Raw genomic sequence first — 18,325 nt, 5'->3', positions numbered from 1 at the left:
GGCAGGTCTGGGGTTCAATCCCCAGCGAGCTGTAACCAGAGCTGATGTTATCAGGGTGCATTGTAAAACAGGTTGTTAAAATATTTAGATACTTCCATAAGGTATTATAAATAGCATCCCTCTGCTGCCTTAGCCTGGTCCCTTTCTTCTGACCTCCTCTCCTAACTCTCTAGCAATAAGGAGTTAATGCCCAGCACAGAGGAAGGCTTCCAGAAGCCAGATCCAGAACCAAGGCTGGGTTCTGTTCTGGTTGGACAGTGTTGGCCACTGCCCATGTCTCACGAGTCATTAAAGATGGAATTTTAAATATCATCTCTGGGTGCGACCCTTTCAGATTTCGGCTGATACAATGTCAGTATTATTTACATAAAATATTTGTAAAGTAATATTAATTCACACATCATACTATAGTAAATAAAACCATAGCAAAATATAGAAAAAAGGTAAGTAAACATATGATAACAACATTACTCTTTTCTAATGAACCTTTAATTATGTTTTTCTAAACCCCTTTTCTCATCACTAGCCAAAGCTCCTTTTCCATTGATGATATCATTCTTGTCACAAGAATGATAAAATTAGGCACCTTTGCTTAATTTTTTTTTTTTAAGTTATTTGTCCAAGGTCAAATCACCAGGATCTCTCAGACACAGAGTGCTTTTTTTTTTTTAAGAAGATGTTGGGGGGTAGGAGTTTATTAATTAATTAATTTATTTTTGCTGTGTTGGGTCTTCGTTTCTGTGCGAGGGCTTTCTCTAGTTGTGGCAAGCGGGGGCCACTCTTCATCGTGGTGCGCGGGCCTCTCACTATCGCGGCCTCTCTTGTTGCGGAGCACAGGCTCCAGACGCGCAGGCTCAGTAGTTGTGGCTCACAGGCCTAGTTGCTCCGCAGCATGTGGGATCCTCCCAGACTAGGGCTCGAACCCGTGTCCCCTGCATTAGCAGGCAGATTCTCAACCACTGCGCCACCAGGGAAGCCCCTGCTTAATTTTTTTTAAGACCAACCATCTGATTCCATATTCCTCAGTGGAATGAAATCTCACTTTTATGACTCATTTCTGGTGCAGACTTTCTTGTTCAGAACAACTTCCGCATCTATCTCTGAGCTGTGTCTTATTGCTTATCAGAAGCTGCTGGGTATCTTTGAGATGCCCCAGGACCAGAGTCCCTGCACAGACCTGGCAGGTCAGTGAAAGTCGGTCTCAGCACAGCCCCGGGGAGGCGAGGTATATCCTGGTGGCAGGTACTGGAGTTCCCTCTGTTTCTGTCTTTCTGCACAAACACCCAACTCCTTTTCTATTCCAACATTCCACTTCTTTCCAGGACTCTGATTTTCTGGCTCCTGCATTGAAATAACCACTGGCATTTCCTCTGTGAACCTTGGCTGTGGACCCATTCTCTGTCTCAATTCCTCCATTCCTCTCTCTACTGCAGACCCCACCTCATGGCAGCTCCCACCACTGACCCAACCAGGCCTGGACTCCATTTTTGCCAAGCACCGTGGGGCAGAACTGGCATTCTTTGAGTTAGTTTCTTCTGAGATATAATTTAGATACAGTAAAGCTTATGAGTTCAAACTCCTCAAGTTGAAGCTGAGCTGTCTACTTGGTAAAATTGAATTTTACAGGGACCAAGTTCATTTTGACATTCAAGCAACATTGTTAAGTAAGCAGAGAACCACTTAACAATAACTAGGAAAACAACAAAAAAATGTATATCAGAAATTGTTCTCTTTTCACACTTGAAGAGTAATGAGAACTGGTCTTAAATTGTAGACATCGATTAATGTTAAAATTTCTCTTCTGTAAGTTTTTCTTTTGAGTAAGAAATTGTGAACTTTCCTTCTTTGGAGGTATTAGAACATTTGCAGTAGTTTTAGGCAAGGCTGTCTGGAGGAAGAGCACTGACCTTGGGAGATTCCTTCCAAAAAGCAGGTAGAAGTGGTTCTAAATCAGAAGTCAGGATTTACATCACTTAGAAGAAGTAACAATGTAGAAATCAAATTGCATTTCTAGTGATAACTGTTACCTACCTCCAGAGTGTGAATCAATTCAATTTCACTTAGAAATTTATAAAATTCTATAAATGTGTCACTTTTGGTTTTTTTAAGCTTTGAAGATATTTAAAATATACATTGCAATTAAAAAAAAAGTAAATTTCCCTCCTTCCTGCAGAAAACCCTGAACATCCAGCTTCAGAATATCCTGTCTTCTACCCATTTATGAATGCATTCAAACATTTAGCCATTCCATCAATTAACAAACATCTGATTTGTTACCGTGTGCAGGCAATTTGTTAAGCTCTAGGGGCAGACAGAACAGAGCTGGTCCACCCTCTTGCACTGTTGGTGGGAATGTAAATTGATACAGCCACTATGGAGAACAGTATTGAGGTTCCTTAAAAAAATAAAAATAGGATTACCATATGACCCAGCAATCCCACTGTTGGACATATACCCAGAGAAAAGCATAATTGAAAAAGATACATACACCCCAAGATTCACTGCAACACTATTTACAATAGCCAGGTCATGGAAACAACCTAAATGCCCATCAACAAACGAATGGATAAAGAAGACATGGTATATATATACAATGGAATATTAGTCAGCCATAAAAAGGAATGAAATTGGGTCATTTGTAGAGACATGGATGGACCTAGAGACTGTCATACAGAGTGAAGTAATCAGAAAAGAGAAAGACATAACGTATACTAATGCATATATGTGGAATCTAGAAAAATGGTACAGATGAACCGGTTTGCAAGGCAGAAATAGAGACACAGATGTAGAGAACAAAAGTATGGACACAAAGGGGAAAGCGGGGTGGGGGTGTGGTGGTGGGATGAATTGGGAGATTGGGATTGACATATATACACTAATATGCATAAAATAGATAACTAATAAGAACCTGCTGTATAAATAAATAAATAAAATGAAATTCAAAAAACAAAAAAAACAGTGCTGGTCCAGCTTTTGGTAATTAAAAGCCAGTGAAAATGGTTTACAACAGTAAAACATTTAAAAAATGGTTAAATATTTGTAAAGTCCTAGCCATCCTACTGTAAGTCAGTTGTATCATTTAAGACTTATATTTTCATTGTCTGGGGTGATCTGTATCTACTATTTACTAAGTGTATTCATACTGTACAGTGGTACATTTACCATTACCTTACATTTACCATTACCTTACATTTACCATTTTAGGCAGAAAACAGGAGAATTTTATCTTTCCACTCTGTCTGCCTGGAATCCACATCACTCTTTTGTTAGGGCTTCTTTAAGAAGGAACTGACTGGAAAACTAGACTGTTTGTTAGCATTAACCCCTTTGGCTCAGTTGCCTCTCATTCTTTTCAAAAAAATGTGTGTGTTGGGCTTCCCTGGTGGCGCAGTGGTTGAGAGTCTGCCTACCGATGCAGAGGACACGGGTTCGTGCCCCGGTCCGGGAAGATCCCACATGCCGCGGAGCGGCTGGGCCCGTGAGCCACAGCCGCTGAGCCTGCGCGTCCGGAGCCTGTGCTCCGCAACGGGAGAGGCCACAACAGTGAGTGGCCCGTGTACCGAAAAAAAAAAAAAAAATGTGTGTGTGTGTCTGTGTGTGTGTCTGTGTGTGTGTGTGTGTGTGTGTGTGATATGACATGACACTCCTATAGAATGAGAATAAAACATAATTGTAAAGCCTAATGACTAATTCCTAATTTACCCTCTTTCCAGATAATTCAGTGATCTCAGAACACTTCAAGTCCATGTACCCCTCTCACTTCACATGCTATTGATGGCATACGTTTTGTCTTCTTTTTTTTAAAAAAAAAAGTTTCATCGAGAGATAATTTACCTACCATAAAATTCACCATTTTAAAGTGTAAAACTCGATGGATTTTAGTGTACCCTCAGAATTGTGCATCACCACAATATAATGTTAGAACATTTTCATGACTCTAAAAAGAAATCCTGTGCTCATTAGCAGTCACTCCCCATTAACCGGCTCCCCAGCTCCTGGCAACTGGTAATCTACTCTCTGTCTCTATAGATTTGTAAGCAGGTAATTTTCAACTAGATTTAATCACATAGTACCACATTTACAATTTAGATTGCATTCTTGTTCTTCCTCTGTCTCTGTACTTTCATCTGGAATTATTTTCATTCTGCTGGAAGACCACCCATTAGTGTTTCCTTTAATACTGGTCTTCTGGTGATAAACTCTTCCTCGTTTTGTTAGTAAAAAATTTTCTTTCACCTTTACTGAGATGATCAAGATCCCTGGAAGCTGGACTGGAGTTAGAAGTGGTGGTGGACTTCCAGTTCCTCTTATTTCTAGGGTGTCTTCTACAGGACCCCACCCCTATGCCTAGCTGGGGTCACTTTGTACCTATTCTCGGTGGAAACTGAACTCCTTCTTGGTCCCCAGAGGGTGTCAATGCTGGGCTCTGCCTCTCGCTCATCCCTAGGGCAAAAAGGGCCCCAGGTGCTGGGCTCATCCTTTATCTTCTCCTGGCACTTCTCTATTCTTAAAAATCTGCTGTTATGAGGCAAGTGTTGTTGCTTAGTCTTATTTTCTATGTATCCTTGGATCTAGTGCTCCACTATAGGGAGGAAAAGTCTATGGTTTTTTATACTCATGACATTCCTACTTACTCCAGGCTTAGTACAAGGATATCGGTTCACTGTCTCCTACCTCAGAGTTACAACAAATAGAGCAAAGGAGTGCAAGTTCCAGACCTGCAACTTTAAAGGAAGGAAACCAAAGATTTCCTTGAAAATCTAGGAAATAAATATTCTGGGAAAAATAGGTCTTTTCAATACCTTCCTATTTTTTCGCTAGTTCATTTTCAAATAAATTCAGCTTCCAAGGACTTAAAAAAATGTTTTAAGAAGATTAAAGAAAGGGATACGCATTAGTGATAAAATTGCCAAATAGTTTTGCTAGTGATTTCTTTGTAACCATGGGGAAATCTAAAAAAATTCCTATGAAGTAATTGTTAAAAATTTATGTCCTGTGATGTTAAAGATTAAAGTTTTGGAAAGAAAAATGATTAAAGTTTCCTTGGGAAGCAATTTGATCCTGGCAGTCAAATTACAAAAAAACAGAACAGCTGGGTGACTCATTGGTGATGGAGGCATTCTCTGGCATCAGGAATTGAGAAGTTTCATAATCTTGATCCCATGACTGCAGTGAGGCAACGGTGAGCAAGATAGACTATGGCTGTCCAGAGTTAAATCCAAGTTAGGCTGATAGCCCCATTCTCAGAATGAATGAATGAATGAATAGCTGCTTAACAGCAGATTTTCTATGTTTCCATAATGGAGAAAAATAGAAGTAGCAAGATATTACTGAGAGAAAAGAGAGAGAAAAATCACCACTACCATTATCATAATCTTTCATCATAACTAACTTCTACTGAGCACACTTACTATGTGTCACTATGTCAGGCACTTGGCAAAGCTCTTAACTGAGCTCATTCAATCTTCACAGTCACCCTCTGGGGCATTTTCACAGGCTAGGAAGACAGAACCCTGTACAGTACTGGTCAGACAGAGAAAGGCCCAGTTTTCTGTGCACATCCTGACTTTAAACCATTCGAAGCAAAATAGTGATTCGTTCAAGAGCAAGTGTGAGTAGTTGGAACATCAAAACTTTGCTACTTCTAGGGAACACAGATTAAATGGAACCCTCCTTTATTCAAAAACGAGTAATTTTCAATTTGGGGGCAGACAATAAAACTCAGGATTAGACTTAATGATGACAAATTATAGCTAAAACTGTATTAGCCATTAAGGCACTTATCTGTGCCTAAATTACTGACTTCCTTTAATAAATGGCTCTAAATAGCATTTTTTCATGGATTTTTCACATTTTCTAGGCATCTTATTCATAGAAATACTCTAATATGGCAATTTAATTCTTGTGTGGTAATTTTCACTTATTTGGTAATTTACTTTCAGAATAGTGAAAATTCTTATGGGAGTCTCCTAAAAAACCCCCCAAAATACAAGAAGTATAATCTTCTTAGACCTACTTAAAACTTAAGCAGAAATACATTTATTCATATAGAAGTCTTAACATCTAAAGCTAAAAAATTATATATACTCATTTCATGTGTGAGATTATATATACTATAAAACATATTCATATATTCATCTTTGTATATAAATATGAAAATGCTTTGTAATGCCAAACTTTTATTTTTATGCTTTCGCATTACTTCTTTAGTTTCCATGCCTCCCGGCAGACATATTTCACTGGCTCAGGGATAATAGAGGGATTTCAACTCACAGGCCAACCTGTCCACAGAGTGGCAATCTGGAGGGTTGTCTTGAGAAGGATTCTAAGACTGCGCCTGGAGTTCACGTGCAAAGCTCTCACAATTGATTAGTCACATTTTTTCATGAGCATAGAAGGGAGGAGGATTTATGGCAAGTTTCCTGGGTTTGGCATCACTGTCACTCGTGATACCACCTCCCAGTAGCTGTTATCTGAATTTTGGGCCACGTATGAAAGAAAAAAAAAAACAGCATTTGGGTGTTTCCATAAATACAAATCGGTCAGCAATTCAGCATTACCACGACACTCTGATTCTTAGATGGTGGGTGTAATTCTCATTCTCTTAAAAAAAGTTTGTCAGATGGATAAAACACTCTCCTAATCCCTCCAACTGCATAAGAGGGAAAGAATGAAATCACTGAACAAATGGGAAATGAAAGTGACAGGGTTTGTGAAATAGATTGCAAAGCAAGTACCTCCTACCTTGTCTTCTGTCTGACCGAACAGGCCACAGTATTCAGCACTCATCCAAGAGGTACAAAGAAGACTTAAAATTACTTAAAACTCCACCACCACCACAACAACAACCTCTGGTTATCTCATTCATAGAAACAAGGTCAACAATAAAATCCTAAGGGCATTTTTCATTTTTTTTTGTAAGCTGCAGTGGGGCCTGAAAAGATTCATTCATATCTCTCTCGATAAATTCACATGTGGAAAAATAGGCCAAGAAATAAGACTTAGCAGCACAGCGAGGAAAGATGGGAGATTGTTATTTCTCAAGGGAAATTGTTTATCTCCAGACAAAATCTTTACTGCTTGGCAAAAAAAAAAAAAAAAAAAAAATTGGCTTGGTAGGTTCTCCAACTTCTTTAATAATATAGGATGCAAGTCATTGGCTTTTGCAGGTATTTTATCAAGTCCCTTGTGCCCTGAGACTATTAATTTTGGCTGTGCCCAGACCCTCTAAAGAGAGGAGTGGGGAGTGGACCTCAGCACCGTCTGTGAGGCAGGGAATTTCTTAGCAAAATAATTCTACAATTTAATAAAATAAAAATAAATGTTACACATTAAACACTTTAAAACAAAATATTACTGTACTACATAGAACATAAAACACTTAATATTGATGACTAATAAATATTTCATATAGACAAGGCAACATTCAGATTCTTCACGTTATTTGTTCTCCTTTTTTGAAAATAGTCGTTAATTTTGAGCCTCATCCCCTACAAACTGACAATCACACGTGAGTTCCTGAACTTAATCCCCCAGCAGCATTTATGCAGTGGATCTGGGTTTTTATGGGTTTCTTTATTCATTCATCTCCTTCTCTTCCTTCCTTCCTTCCCTCCCTCCTTCCTTCTTTTTGTTTTGTCTTGATTTATTCTTATAGCCTTTGAAGATTTTAAGTGGGGGGAAAAAAGAGAGTTTAACATTACAGCTTTGGGGGTGCCTATTGTTTCTTCCATTCTTCTTGGCTGACAGCTATTACGATTTTTAAAAGAAAAAAGTTTGCATTAAAGAAAACATTTTAAAGTAGAAAAATAGTATTAAGGGGCATTTGGGCCAGTCTTCACAGGAATGCCCTCACTTCTGATACCAATTGCAAGTTTGGGGGGGTTCCCAAAACCACCTCCAATTTCAATCATTTGCAAGAGGATTCACAGAACTCACTGAAAACTGTTATACTCAACAGTTCTGGATTATTACAGGGAAAGGATGCAGATAGAAATAAGCCAAGAAAGAAGCGAACAGGACGGAGTCCAGGAGAAACACCAAATGGAGCTCCTGTTGTCTTCTCTCCATGAAGCCAGGGCACGTCACACTCCTGGCATTAATGTGTGACAATATGCACATCGACTGCCAACCAGGGAAGCTCACTCAAGCCTTTGGTACTAGAGTTTTTATTGGGGCTCATCACATACTGCCTGTATGGCTGACCTATGGGCATCAGCCCCTCCCAGAGGTCAGGCTAATATCTTCGAGGTCAGAACTGATACTCCGTGACCCAAGTTCCCATCATAAACTGCATTGTTTGGCTGTCTGGTGCCCAAAGCCCCCAGCAAAGACCCTCCTGACAGGCAGGATATTCCAGGGGCCTAAAAGTTATCTCCTAGTAGCCCAGGGTAAAGGCCAGACCTCTTTAGGTAAGGTTAATTCCTCACTACACAAGTATAAATGACCTCCCTGCCCTTGCCCATACTTATCACTGAAATTTAAAATAATAATACCAATAGTGGCCAATCTTATTTCATCTGAAAGTGTGCCAGAGTCAGTTCACACTAGTTCACAAAAACTGATTGTTAAATATTTAAGAATTTTGTAAGCTGGTTGTTAAACACAGCCATTATAAAAAGTTTAGTTATATACACTTATATAAATTAAACACAAAGATAATAAATGTTCAAAACTCATCATTTTCTAATTATTTTACTGTTAATATACTCTTCATCCCATCTACATCTACTGTATTTATATGGTGAAAATTCTATAGAATGTCATGCATCTCTTCCCATCTCTGTGTTCAGTGATGGTAGCATGAAATTGACTGTGGTTAGAACATTTACACTGTGAAATTCAGCAAATGCTATGAATCAAGACTTTTTTGGATACTCTTTAATTTTGAGAAGCATCTTTCTGTTGATCCAACTATTACTAGAGCTGTTAAGAATATTTTATAGGCTGTGACAACCCTGGGATAAATTTCTGATAAATTATTTCAAAATATAGTATTTCTAGAGCTGATGATTCTGATAGAATAATTTTTCTAAAAAAATTAAGTCTTCATACAAATCAGTTTATTGTAAGTCTGAATTTAATTTTAAATGTAAATTTATACAATGGCATTTTAGTGTTTCCTCTGACATTTCCTGTAAATTGTGGAAGTTGTACAAGAAACTAAAAGTGACTTTTTGATTTGTATATAATTAAAATGTAAACTAAAAATGTATGCAATTAAAATTTCATTCATATGAAAATATTGTTTTTCTGTTGTGTACAATAATCTTACATTTTAATTTCCATTTCTAAGACTGTGAATATATGCTTTCCAATGTTGTGGCAGTTTTCAAAACTAGAGATTGTAGACTCTGAAGTCTAGTAAGCACTTCATGTGCTTTATTGCAATGTACATGTGTATGCTTTTGTCTTGTAGTAATTTGTTGACAACATTTATTGCCTGAGAGCCAGAAATTGCAAGATCACAGGTAATGTTTTATATTCTTTCGTTTTAATTCTGTGCAGATGCCACAGAGACAAGCTCTGGGGATGAAAGGGAAAGCCAGTTTACCCTCACTAGGAGCCAGCCCCTCCTCTCTCCTGAGGCTGCTGCCACCGCTGCTGCCACCAGTCAGGACCCAGGTCTGGGCACAGCCATTGCTCAGCTCACGTGGCATCCCAGACTCCAATATTTGCCCTGCCAGGTGCTGGGTCAGCTTCTTAGAGTGCATGTTGCCTATCTTGCCATGGCCCAAGGGGTGGAGTGGTAGGTATATTTCAATTTCCTTTTTTTCCCCCCTATTTTTCTGTATTTTCTTCAAGAACAGGTAATAGTTAAATAATTAAACAAGAATTTATTTTTTGATGTAAATTATGTTATTAGCACTTTTCCTGAATTTCTGTCTTGTAACATTGCATTTGTCCTGCCAACTAAAGAATGTTGCCCACCATCCAGTTCTACCAAAAAATCAAGTCGTTAGCCACTATAGTCTCCGACCTACAATTCACCTTGAGAGGAATTCAGGGTGAAGTTCAGGATGATGCACTCTGTGTTCTGGGAAAACTGGCAGAACAAGCCCTCAGAAAGTTAGATATTTTCAGGAGAACATTCAATGAACCAAGATTCTTGCATCTCCCCATACTTAGAAAAGCACTAAAAACATTAACTGAGATCCCTGTTTCTTGTGACTAGCAGTAACCTTCTACAAAGATCTGTGCTTGATTGCACGTACTCCTTTTTTTTTTTAATTGATGCCTTTTAATTTTTATTTTTTTCTAATGTTATTGAAGCATAGTATTGATTTACAATGCTTTGTTAGCTTCTGCTGTACAGAAAAGTGAGTCAGTTAAACATACACATATATCCGCTCATTTTTAGATTCAATTCCCATATAGGTCATTACAGAGTATTGAATAGAGTTCCCTGTGCTGTTCAGTAGGTTCTTATTAGTTAAATATTCTACATATAGTAGTGTGTATATGTCAATCCCAATATCCCAGTTTATCCCTCCACGGCCCCCTTTCTTCCCTGGTAACCACAAGTTTGTTTCCTACATCTCAACCTCTGTTTTGTAAATAGGTTCATTTGTACCATTTCTTTAGATTCCACATATAAGCAATATGATATGATATTTGTCTTTCTCTGTCTGACTTACTTCAGCACATACTTCTTTGCCAAAATCACATGTATGCAGACCTCCCCACCAGCTTTTCCGAGCAATTACTCAGAACTATCTGAGAGGCTATAGTCCTCAGCAAGTCCCCAAATAAAACTAAAACCCAGGGCTTCCCTGGTGGTGCAGTGGTTGAGAGTCCGCCTGTCGATGCAGGGGACACGGGTTCGTGCCCCAGTCCGGGAAGATCCCACATGCCGCGGAGCAGCTGGGCCCGTGAGCCATGGCCGCTGAGCCTGCTCATCCGGAGCCTGTGCTCCACAACAGGAGAGGCCACAACAGTGAGAGGCCCGCGTACCGCAAACAAAACAAAACAAAACAAAACCCACAGCTCTCACATTGTGAGTTTTTACTTCAGTCAACAGTTTCTTTATATCCCGGTACCTGAACAGGGTGTATTGGGCTGAAATTGCAGTGGGCAGTAATTTGAAATTTGTTTTATTAAATTATCTACTTGCCCTTGATTTATTTTTAGTTGTGTCCCAATTTCTTTCAGAGTTATGGTCCACATTAATTTGTATGAGCCTCAGAGAAGCCCTTCATAATAATTTATGTTTTAAATTGCTCTGAGGGGACAAAAGGTGTCTTAGAAGGTAGTATTGTTCTAATTACAAATCCTTTAAAAATAATCAGAGACAAAGTAACAAGAATTAACTTAATTTGCTTTGGGGCCTCTTTGTTAGGCAAGGTGAGTGCTTTACACCTTAAGCAGAGGGATAATGAGGTGGCATATCAGTGTAGACCTTCTCTCTCTGACATCAATACTTTTACACTACTTTTCTGTAACACAGAACCGTATTAGATCAGGAAATGATGGGGCTGCAAGGGAATGGTTTACTTTTATTTTTTTATTATTTTTTTAACATCTTTACTGGAGTATAATTGTTTTACAATGCTGTTAGTTTCTGCTTTGTAATAAAGTGAATTAGCTCTATGTATACATATATCCCCATATCCCCTCCCCCTTGCATCTCCCTCCCACCCTCCCTATCCCACCCCTCTAGCTGGTCACAAAGCACCAAGTTGATCTCCCTGTGCTATGCAGCTGCTTCCCACTAGCTATCTATTTTACATTTGGTAGTGTATATATGTCAATGCTACTCTCTCACTTTGTCCCAGCTTACCCTTCCCCCACCCCGTGTCCTCAAGTCCATTCTCTATGTCTGTGCCTTTATTCCTGTCCTGCCCCTAGGTTCATCAAAACCATTTTTTTTTTTTAGATTCCATATATATGTGTTAGCATACATATATAGTATTTGTTAGTATTTGTTTTTCTCGTTCTGACTTACTTCACTCTGTATGACAGACTCTAGGTCCATCCACCTCACTACAAATACCTCAATTTCGTTTCTTTTTATGGCTAAGTAATATTCCATTGTATATATGTGCCACAGCTTCTTTATCCATTCATCTGTCGATGGACACTTAGGTTGCTTCCATGTCCTGGCTATTGTAAATAGTGCTGCAGTGAACATTGTGGTACATGACTCCTTTTGAGTGATGTTTTTCTCAGGGTATATGCCCGGTAGTGGGATTGCTGGGTCATGTGGTAGGAACTGTTTACTTTTAAAAATTAGTTACTTATTACTTTGTCCTTGAGAGGACTTGAGGTATCTCATTATTTTAAAGTACATTCATCCCAAATTCATCATCCGAACTAAATAGAATGGAGATGCCAGTCAGTCTACAGCCAATCTTGATGAAACTCTCTGTGCTCAGAAACCTGGAATCCTACTTAGAGGTTTCCTTCCTCTTTGCTCCCTTTTATTGTCTTTTTGGAGTCCAGCTTTGTCCTTCTTCATTTCTCTCTATTGCCATGGAGAATTCTGATAAGTGTTTTCTTCTAAAAAAGATAACAACTCAGAACAGAACAGGGTGGGCAAGCTGTGCCTCCTACAAGGGTGATTTAAGGGAGAAAAGGCCTGCTCTCTTTAAAAATCTACAATTAGAGGCACTCTTTGGGAGTAAGACATTGTCTCAAGAACGCCTCTATTAATTGTAGGTAAGGACTGATACATTGGCTTATTATACCTACTATCATTTCAGCAAGGACAAATTCACTGTCTTAGTCAGCTGTTAACTCAGAAGGTTGTTAGACTTTTATGGTATTAATCTTACACACACACACTTACACACGTACACAATTTGAGCAGCTTTGGTCATCCAGCCCAGTACTTAGCATATTGTAGCACAACATATACTTTCGTATATTTTTATTAAGTTAATGGGCAGGTGAAGAAGAAAGGCTGTAGTGTGTTCTTTGGGGAGATGGTTGACACAGGTGTGTGTAGGGTCTGGATATGAAAGCTACCCAGGGTTAAAAAGTTTTGATGCAAGAATGAATACATTTCTCAGTCACTAATTTCTAAGTCACTAAAAAACAAAGTGAAATGGATAAAAACATCCTGACTTGGAATATATTCGTCTTATTTCATTGAGTTTTCAACTGCTCAGATATGTCTTAAATTTTTTAAGAAATAAATTGGTGCCCTAAAGAGTCACAAAAACATTCAGTCAGTATAAGAGTGATTTCTGCCTTTTTTTCTACTCTTTTTTTTTTTTTTTTAGATCATCAAAACTCTTAAGGATTTTGGAAGGATGATAATAATATGGCAAATTTTGTATATATTTTAAGTTTCTCTATCTGGATGCATCAGATTCCAGGTAACTTCAATGACACACAGCAATAGAAATTTACAAGGGCCTCAAAGAGTTAACAGATTTTTCAAACCTGGACAAATTCTACTGATCCTCATCTCAACGGTATACTTAGCTTATTTACATAGTATAATTAGTATTTTTTAAAAAAGAAAACAACCGTTCAGAAAAACTGGAAGATGGGAAGCCAAAGCCAGAGGCCTTAAAGCAGTTTGGTTTTTTGTTTTTGTTTTAAATCGTATTGACTTAGCAGGAAGAGGTCAAACACGCTCACAGCGTAGGAAATAATCAGACCCAAGTGATCCACTTAGATGGGAAGAAAAAGTAATTTGCTTGGCATCTCCCAGATTGTTTTAAGAACCGTAGTAAAAAACAAAACGAGGAGGAATGTTTCAGAAGCCAATTCGGAGCCCAAACCCAAACCAAAAATCGAACCTGAGACTTTATAAGGGTGAGCAGAGCAATGGGCGGTAAAGGAAAACAGCCGATGGCTCCTCGGAACAAACCAGGGCAGGGCGGGCAGGAGACGCCCCCGCCAGGGAGACCCTCGCTCGGTTTTCAGAAAGATGCTTCAGAAGCTCCATTTCCCTGCGGTTTCCACCCCCGGAGGCTGCAACCTCTGGTCGCGGGGCGGTGGGGACCGAAAGCCCGGGAAGGAGACCGCGGAGGGGACGACGGGACGCGAGCGCGAAGCGGGGCGGGAGAGCGTGGCCCGCGGGCCGCCCCTGCTGTTGTCCGGGGTGCTGAAAAGCCGGGGACGTCCCGGGCGGCGGCAGCCACTGCTCCCTCCCTGAGGGCGGGCAGGGGGTTCAGGCTGAGCACCTGCTAAGCCCGTCCTGGCCCGGGGCCTGGAGGTGCCCACCAGGAGGCCCTCCCCGGACCCTGCTGGGGTACATGTTGGGAGGCGGAGAGCATCTCGGATGCCCCTTCCCCGCCGCTCCGGGTAGCCCCGCGCGGCGACCCCGCTCCACCTGAGCGCTGACTCTCACCGCCTGGCGCCGCTGCGCCCGCGGGCTGAGCGCGCGACCAGCCGGGGCGCGGGGGTAGGGTGCGGGACATGGGGGCGAAAGCGGCGCCGGTCCCGGGATTGGGGGGTGGAGGCGATTGAGAGCGGGGCATGCGCAGTGGGGCGGAGGAGGTGGCGATGGCCAGGGGAGGCGGGGGGACTGCTGTTTATTTGCAGCTGGGCCAACTCGGCGGCGCAGGCGGCGGCGGAGCGCGGGGCGCTAGCGGCAGGTCCAGCTGCCGCCGACTATGCCCGAGCCCACCTCCGGGCAGCCGCCGCGCGCCGCCCGGTCCCCGGCTGGGGACGATGCCAGACGCCCGGGAGAGGCCAGGGCAGCGGCGGCGGCGCGATGGTAGTGACAAGCTCTGCCCGAGGCGGCGGCGGGGACCGCGCGCCCTCCAGGCGGCGGGGCTGCGGACTTTCGGCGCCTGGGGCCGCGGCGCTGTTGGTCGGGGCGAGCTGCCTGTGCTACGGCCGCTCCCTGCAGGGCGAGTTCGTGCACGACGACGTGTGGGCGATCGTCAACAACCCCGACGTGCGGCCCGGCGCCCCGCTGCGCTGGGGCATCTTCTCCAACGACTTCTGGGGCAAGGGCATGGCCGAGAACACCAGCCACAAGTCCTACCGGCCGCTCTGCGTCCTCACCTTCAAGTGAGTCCCTCACCCCTTGCTCGCGGCCGCCGCCGTTTCTCCTCAGCCCCAACCCGGGCTGGGAGAAGTTGCGGGACTGGCTTGGGGGCCGTTTCTTTTCTCGCCGCCCCTTCCCCTCCACGCCTTCCTCCTCTCCAGGCTGCCCACGCCCCTCTGCTCAGTGGTCCTCCGCCCGGCTGCTTGGGGCTCCCGGGGCGGTTCAGGAGGCGCGGGCCGGGACTTGGAATTGAGTTTCTCGAGAGTCTGCACTCTGGGCGGGCTGGTCTCTGGGGCCAGGGCTGGGAGGGGTCTGGTGGAGCCCACCCGCCTCCGCACAGCTCACCCCCGTGGTACGGTGGCCAAATGAGACCAGCGCGGGCCCAACGAGCTCCGGGCGGGTGGCTGTGGTGGTGAAGCTTCGAAGTTGGGGGTTTCTCGGCGGCTGCTGGTGAGCTGTGCAGACGGGGAGTGTGTCAGCTCCTTGGGAGTCGTGAGCTGCCAGGGCTTGCGTGGGTTTGGGGAGGAGCAGCACAGCGGGCAGAGGCGCTCTTCCGACCTGCAGACTTGGCTGCTCCTGGAGCCTCGCCGATCTTCGGGAAGGGCTCCAGATTTAGACTTTAAAAGGTGCAAAGGAAGGCAGGAAAGCGTGGGATCCTCTGGGGGTCCTGGCGTCCCAGTTGAAGTAGTGTTTCTTTTACAATCTCGGAGTCATGATTCAGCATTTCAAGTGTGAATAAGGTGCAAAGGGAATCGGGAGAACGCCAGGGTTTTGCGGGCTGGAGTATTTTCTTGAATTTTAAAGACGGCTAGCTTCAGGTGGAAGGGGAGAAAGGCTGATGCCAGGGGAGTGCTGGCTCGCGCGTCATGAGCTTGACTCAGCTCCTTATAATTTGGCTCAGCATTTAAGCTTAAAATGTGCTGGACAGAACTGTTGAAATAATATTGGTTCAGTAACATCAGCGTTTTAAGCATTTTCCAACGGGTGTAATATGAACCCGTCTTTGTGGTACTGGTCATTCGAGACAGGGTAAACAGCTTGAAAAGCCTGCCCAGGCCGGGAGGCCGAGGTCTCTTGACAGGTGGCTGATAACTCAGAAAAGGAAACCAGAGCGATTGTACTTAATTCTTCAACTGAAAGTTGAATGTTTTAAGGCGGGTGAGGAAATAGCACATTTGACTCTGAAGAGAGTATTTTATAAACATTTATCCTTTTGGAAAGCGGTTTTGTTTTTCAGCTGAAAGATAATCTCAGCTACTAAGTTGCTCAGTCCGTTTTTTCCCTAAATGTTTCTTAAAATGGCACATTCTTAGATGGCACGATATGTGTATAACTTCTAAATTGACCTGCTTTTTCATTTATTACAGAGGTTTGTTGATTAGTTTAAGGTGTGGTAGCTCACAGCATGAGGTGTGCTGGGCTTATAACAGCCACGGAGACCATCTAGGTCCCTCCTCTGAGCTTTTTCCGTGTACAAAGATCAGGGTCAAATGCCTGTGCCCACTTGGTGGAGGGTGGGGAAGAGTGTCTTCACTTCTTGACTTTCTAAAAAAAAAATTTTTTTTTAATTCGTGCAGGAGGTGGCAGGGACAGAAGAGAGAGAAGGGGAGGAAAGGAGTAGACAGTGAGGCAAGGCCGTTGATGAAGAGGAAAGCAGGCGGTTGTGCAGAACAGGGGCAAAGGAGAAGGAGAATTGAGGGGGCAGGGGGCACCTCTTCATTTATGATGCTCACTGGTTATAAAAAGCAGCCTGGTTGCTAAGATGCATTGCTCTTTGCAGAGTGTGTCTTACTGGCTGTGTAAGATATACCTTTTTGTTTTGAGATTGAGTTACAAGTCTAGGGTGCACTAACTGGAAAGTAATAGTGCCTCTTCAGAAAGAGAAATTTAACCTTTCTGTACTCACAGGCATTGATTCGAATAAGATGTGGAGGCTTTCTCATCACAGTCACCTGAGGTGAAACTGCATCTTCCAGCGCAATAGCGTGAGGATGGGCATGTATAAGGGACGCCGTTAACGATGTTAGGCCCACACAACTCTGAAGATTGTTGTAAGGAAGGACAGAAAATCACATTTATTAACTATTCAGTGTGAACCAAGCATTGGCCTAGGAACTTTACATAGATCATGACTTTAATGATTTTTATTTTAGGTAATCGGTGAAAACACAAAGTGGCCTTTGAAATATATTCAAACTATCTTAACTGTATCTTAAGCTTGTTTGAGCAGAAATTTTGAGAATTGAAAACCATTCAATTAATTAATGATTAATTTTGTTGTAAGAACACCTAACGAGATCTGCCATCTTAAATTTTTAAGTGCACAATACAGTATTGTCAGCTATAATGTTGTACAGCCGCTCTGTAGCACTTATTCCTCTAGTATAATTGAAACTATATACCTGTTGAACAGGTATGTGTATTAGTTCTGATAGATTTTTGGTGGCATCTTTAGGGTTTCTACATATAAGATCATGTCATCTGTAAACAGTGATAATTCTACTTCCTCCTTTCTGATTTAGATATCTTTTATTTATTTTCCTTGCCTAATTGCTCTACCTAGGACTTCCAGTTCTATGCTGAATAGAAATGACAAGCGTGGGCATTCATGCCTTCTTCCTGATCTTAGGAGGAAAATTTTCAGTTTTTCACTGTTGAGTATGATGTTAGCTGTGGCCTATTCATAAATGTTCTTTATTATGTTGAGGTAAATTTCCTATAAACCTAGTTTGTTGAGAGTTTTTTTACCATTAAAGTGTGTTGAATTTCATCAGATGTTTTTTTCTGCATCTATTTACGATGATCATGTGATCTTTATTGTTCACTTTGTTAATGTAGTGTATCACATTAACTGACTTGCGTGTGTTGAGTCATCTTGGCACCCCAGTGATAAAAGCCACTTGATCATGGTGTATGATTTTTTTAATGTGTCGTTGAATTTGGTTTGCTAGTATTTTATTGTGGATTTTTGCATCTGTGTTCATCAGGGAAATTGGCCTATACTTTTCTTTTCTTGTAGTGTCTTTATCTGGCTTTGCAAACCCATTTTTTAAAAAACACGTTGAATTTTGAGATAATTGTACATTCCCATGCAACTGTAAGTAATAATAATAGAAATCCGTCATATCCTTTATCCGTTTTCCCTGGTGGTAACATCTTGCATAACTATAGTACACAGTCACAACCAGGGGGTTGACATAGATACAATCCACAGTTTTTATTCAGGTTTCATCAGTTTTACATATATTCTTTTTCTTTTTGTTGAATGTATATTTAGTCTATGCAGTTTTATCATGTGAGCCTACCATCACAGTCAAGATATAGAACAGTTCTATCACAGAGCCTTCATGTTTTCCTATCATAGCTATAGACACCTAG

General features: G+C 41.8%; 1 protein-coding gene across 4 annotated transcripts in view; it reads left to right on the top strand.

The window, feature by feature from the left end:
• Positions 1–14,477: 14,477 nt before the first annotated feature.
• TMTC1 (transmembrane O-mannosyltransferase targeting cadherins 1) overlaps positions 14,478–18,325 on the top strand; it is a 260,735-nt gene continuing 256,887 nt past the window's right edge. For all 4 annotated transcript variants that reach the window (XM_049694189.1, XM_033430160.2, XM_049694188.1 and 1 more), the window contains exon 1: positions 14,478–14,970. In XM_049694189.1, the coding sequence (XP_049550146.1) occupies positions 14,669–14,970 (302 nt within the window). In that variant the 5' untranslated portion in view covers positions 14,478–14,668. The remainder of the gene's footprint in view (positions 14,971–18,325) is intronic.

Source organism: Orcinus orca, chromosome 11 (genome assembly GCF_937001465.1).
Source record: "Orcinus orca chromosome 11, mOrcOrc1.1, whole genome shotgun sequence".
Classification (NCBI taxonomy): domain Eukaryota; kingdom Metazoa; phylum Chordata; class Mammalia; order Artiodactyla; family Delphinidae; genus Orcinus; species Orcinus orca.
Note: the sequence above shows the minus strand (reverse complement) of the source record. Positions and strands in the feature narration are given on the sequence as shown.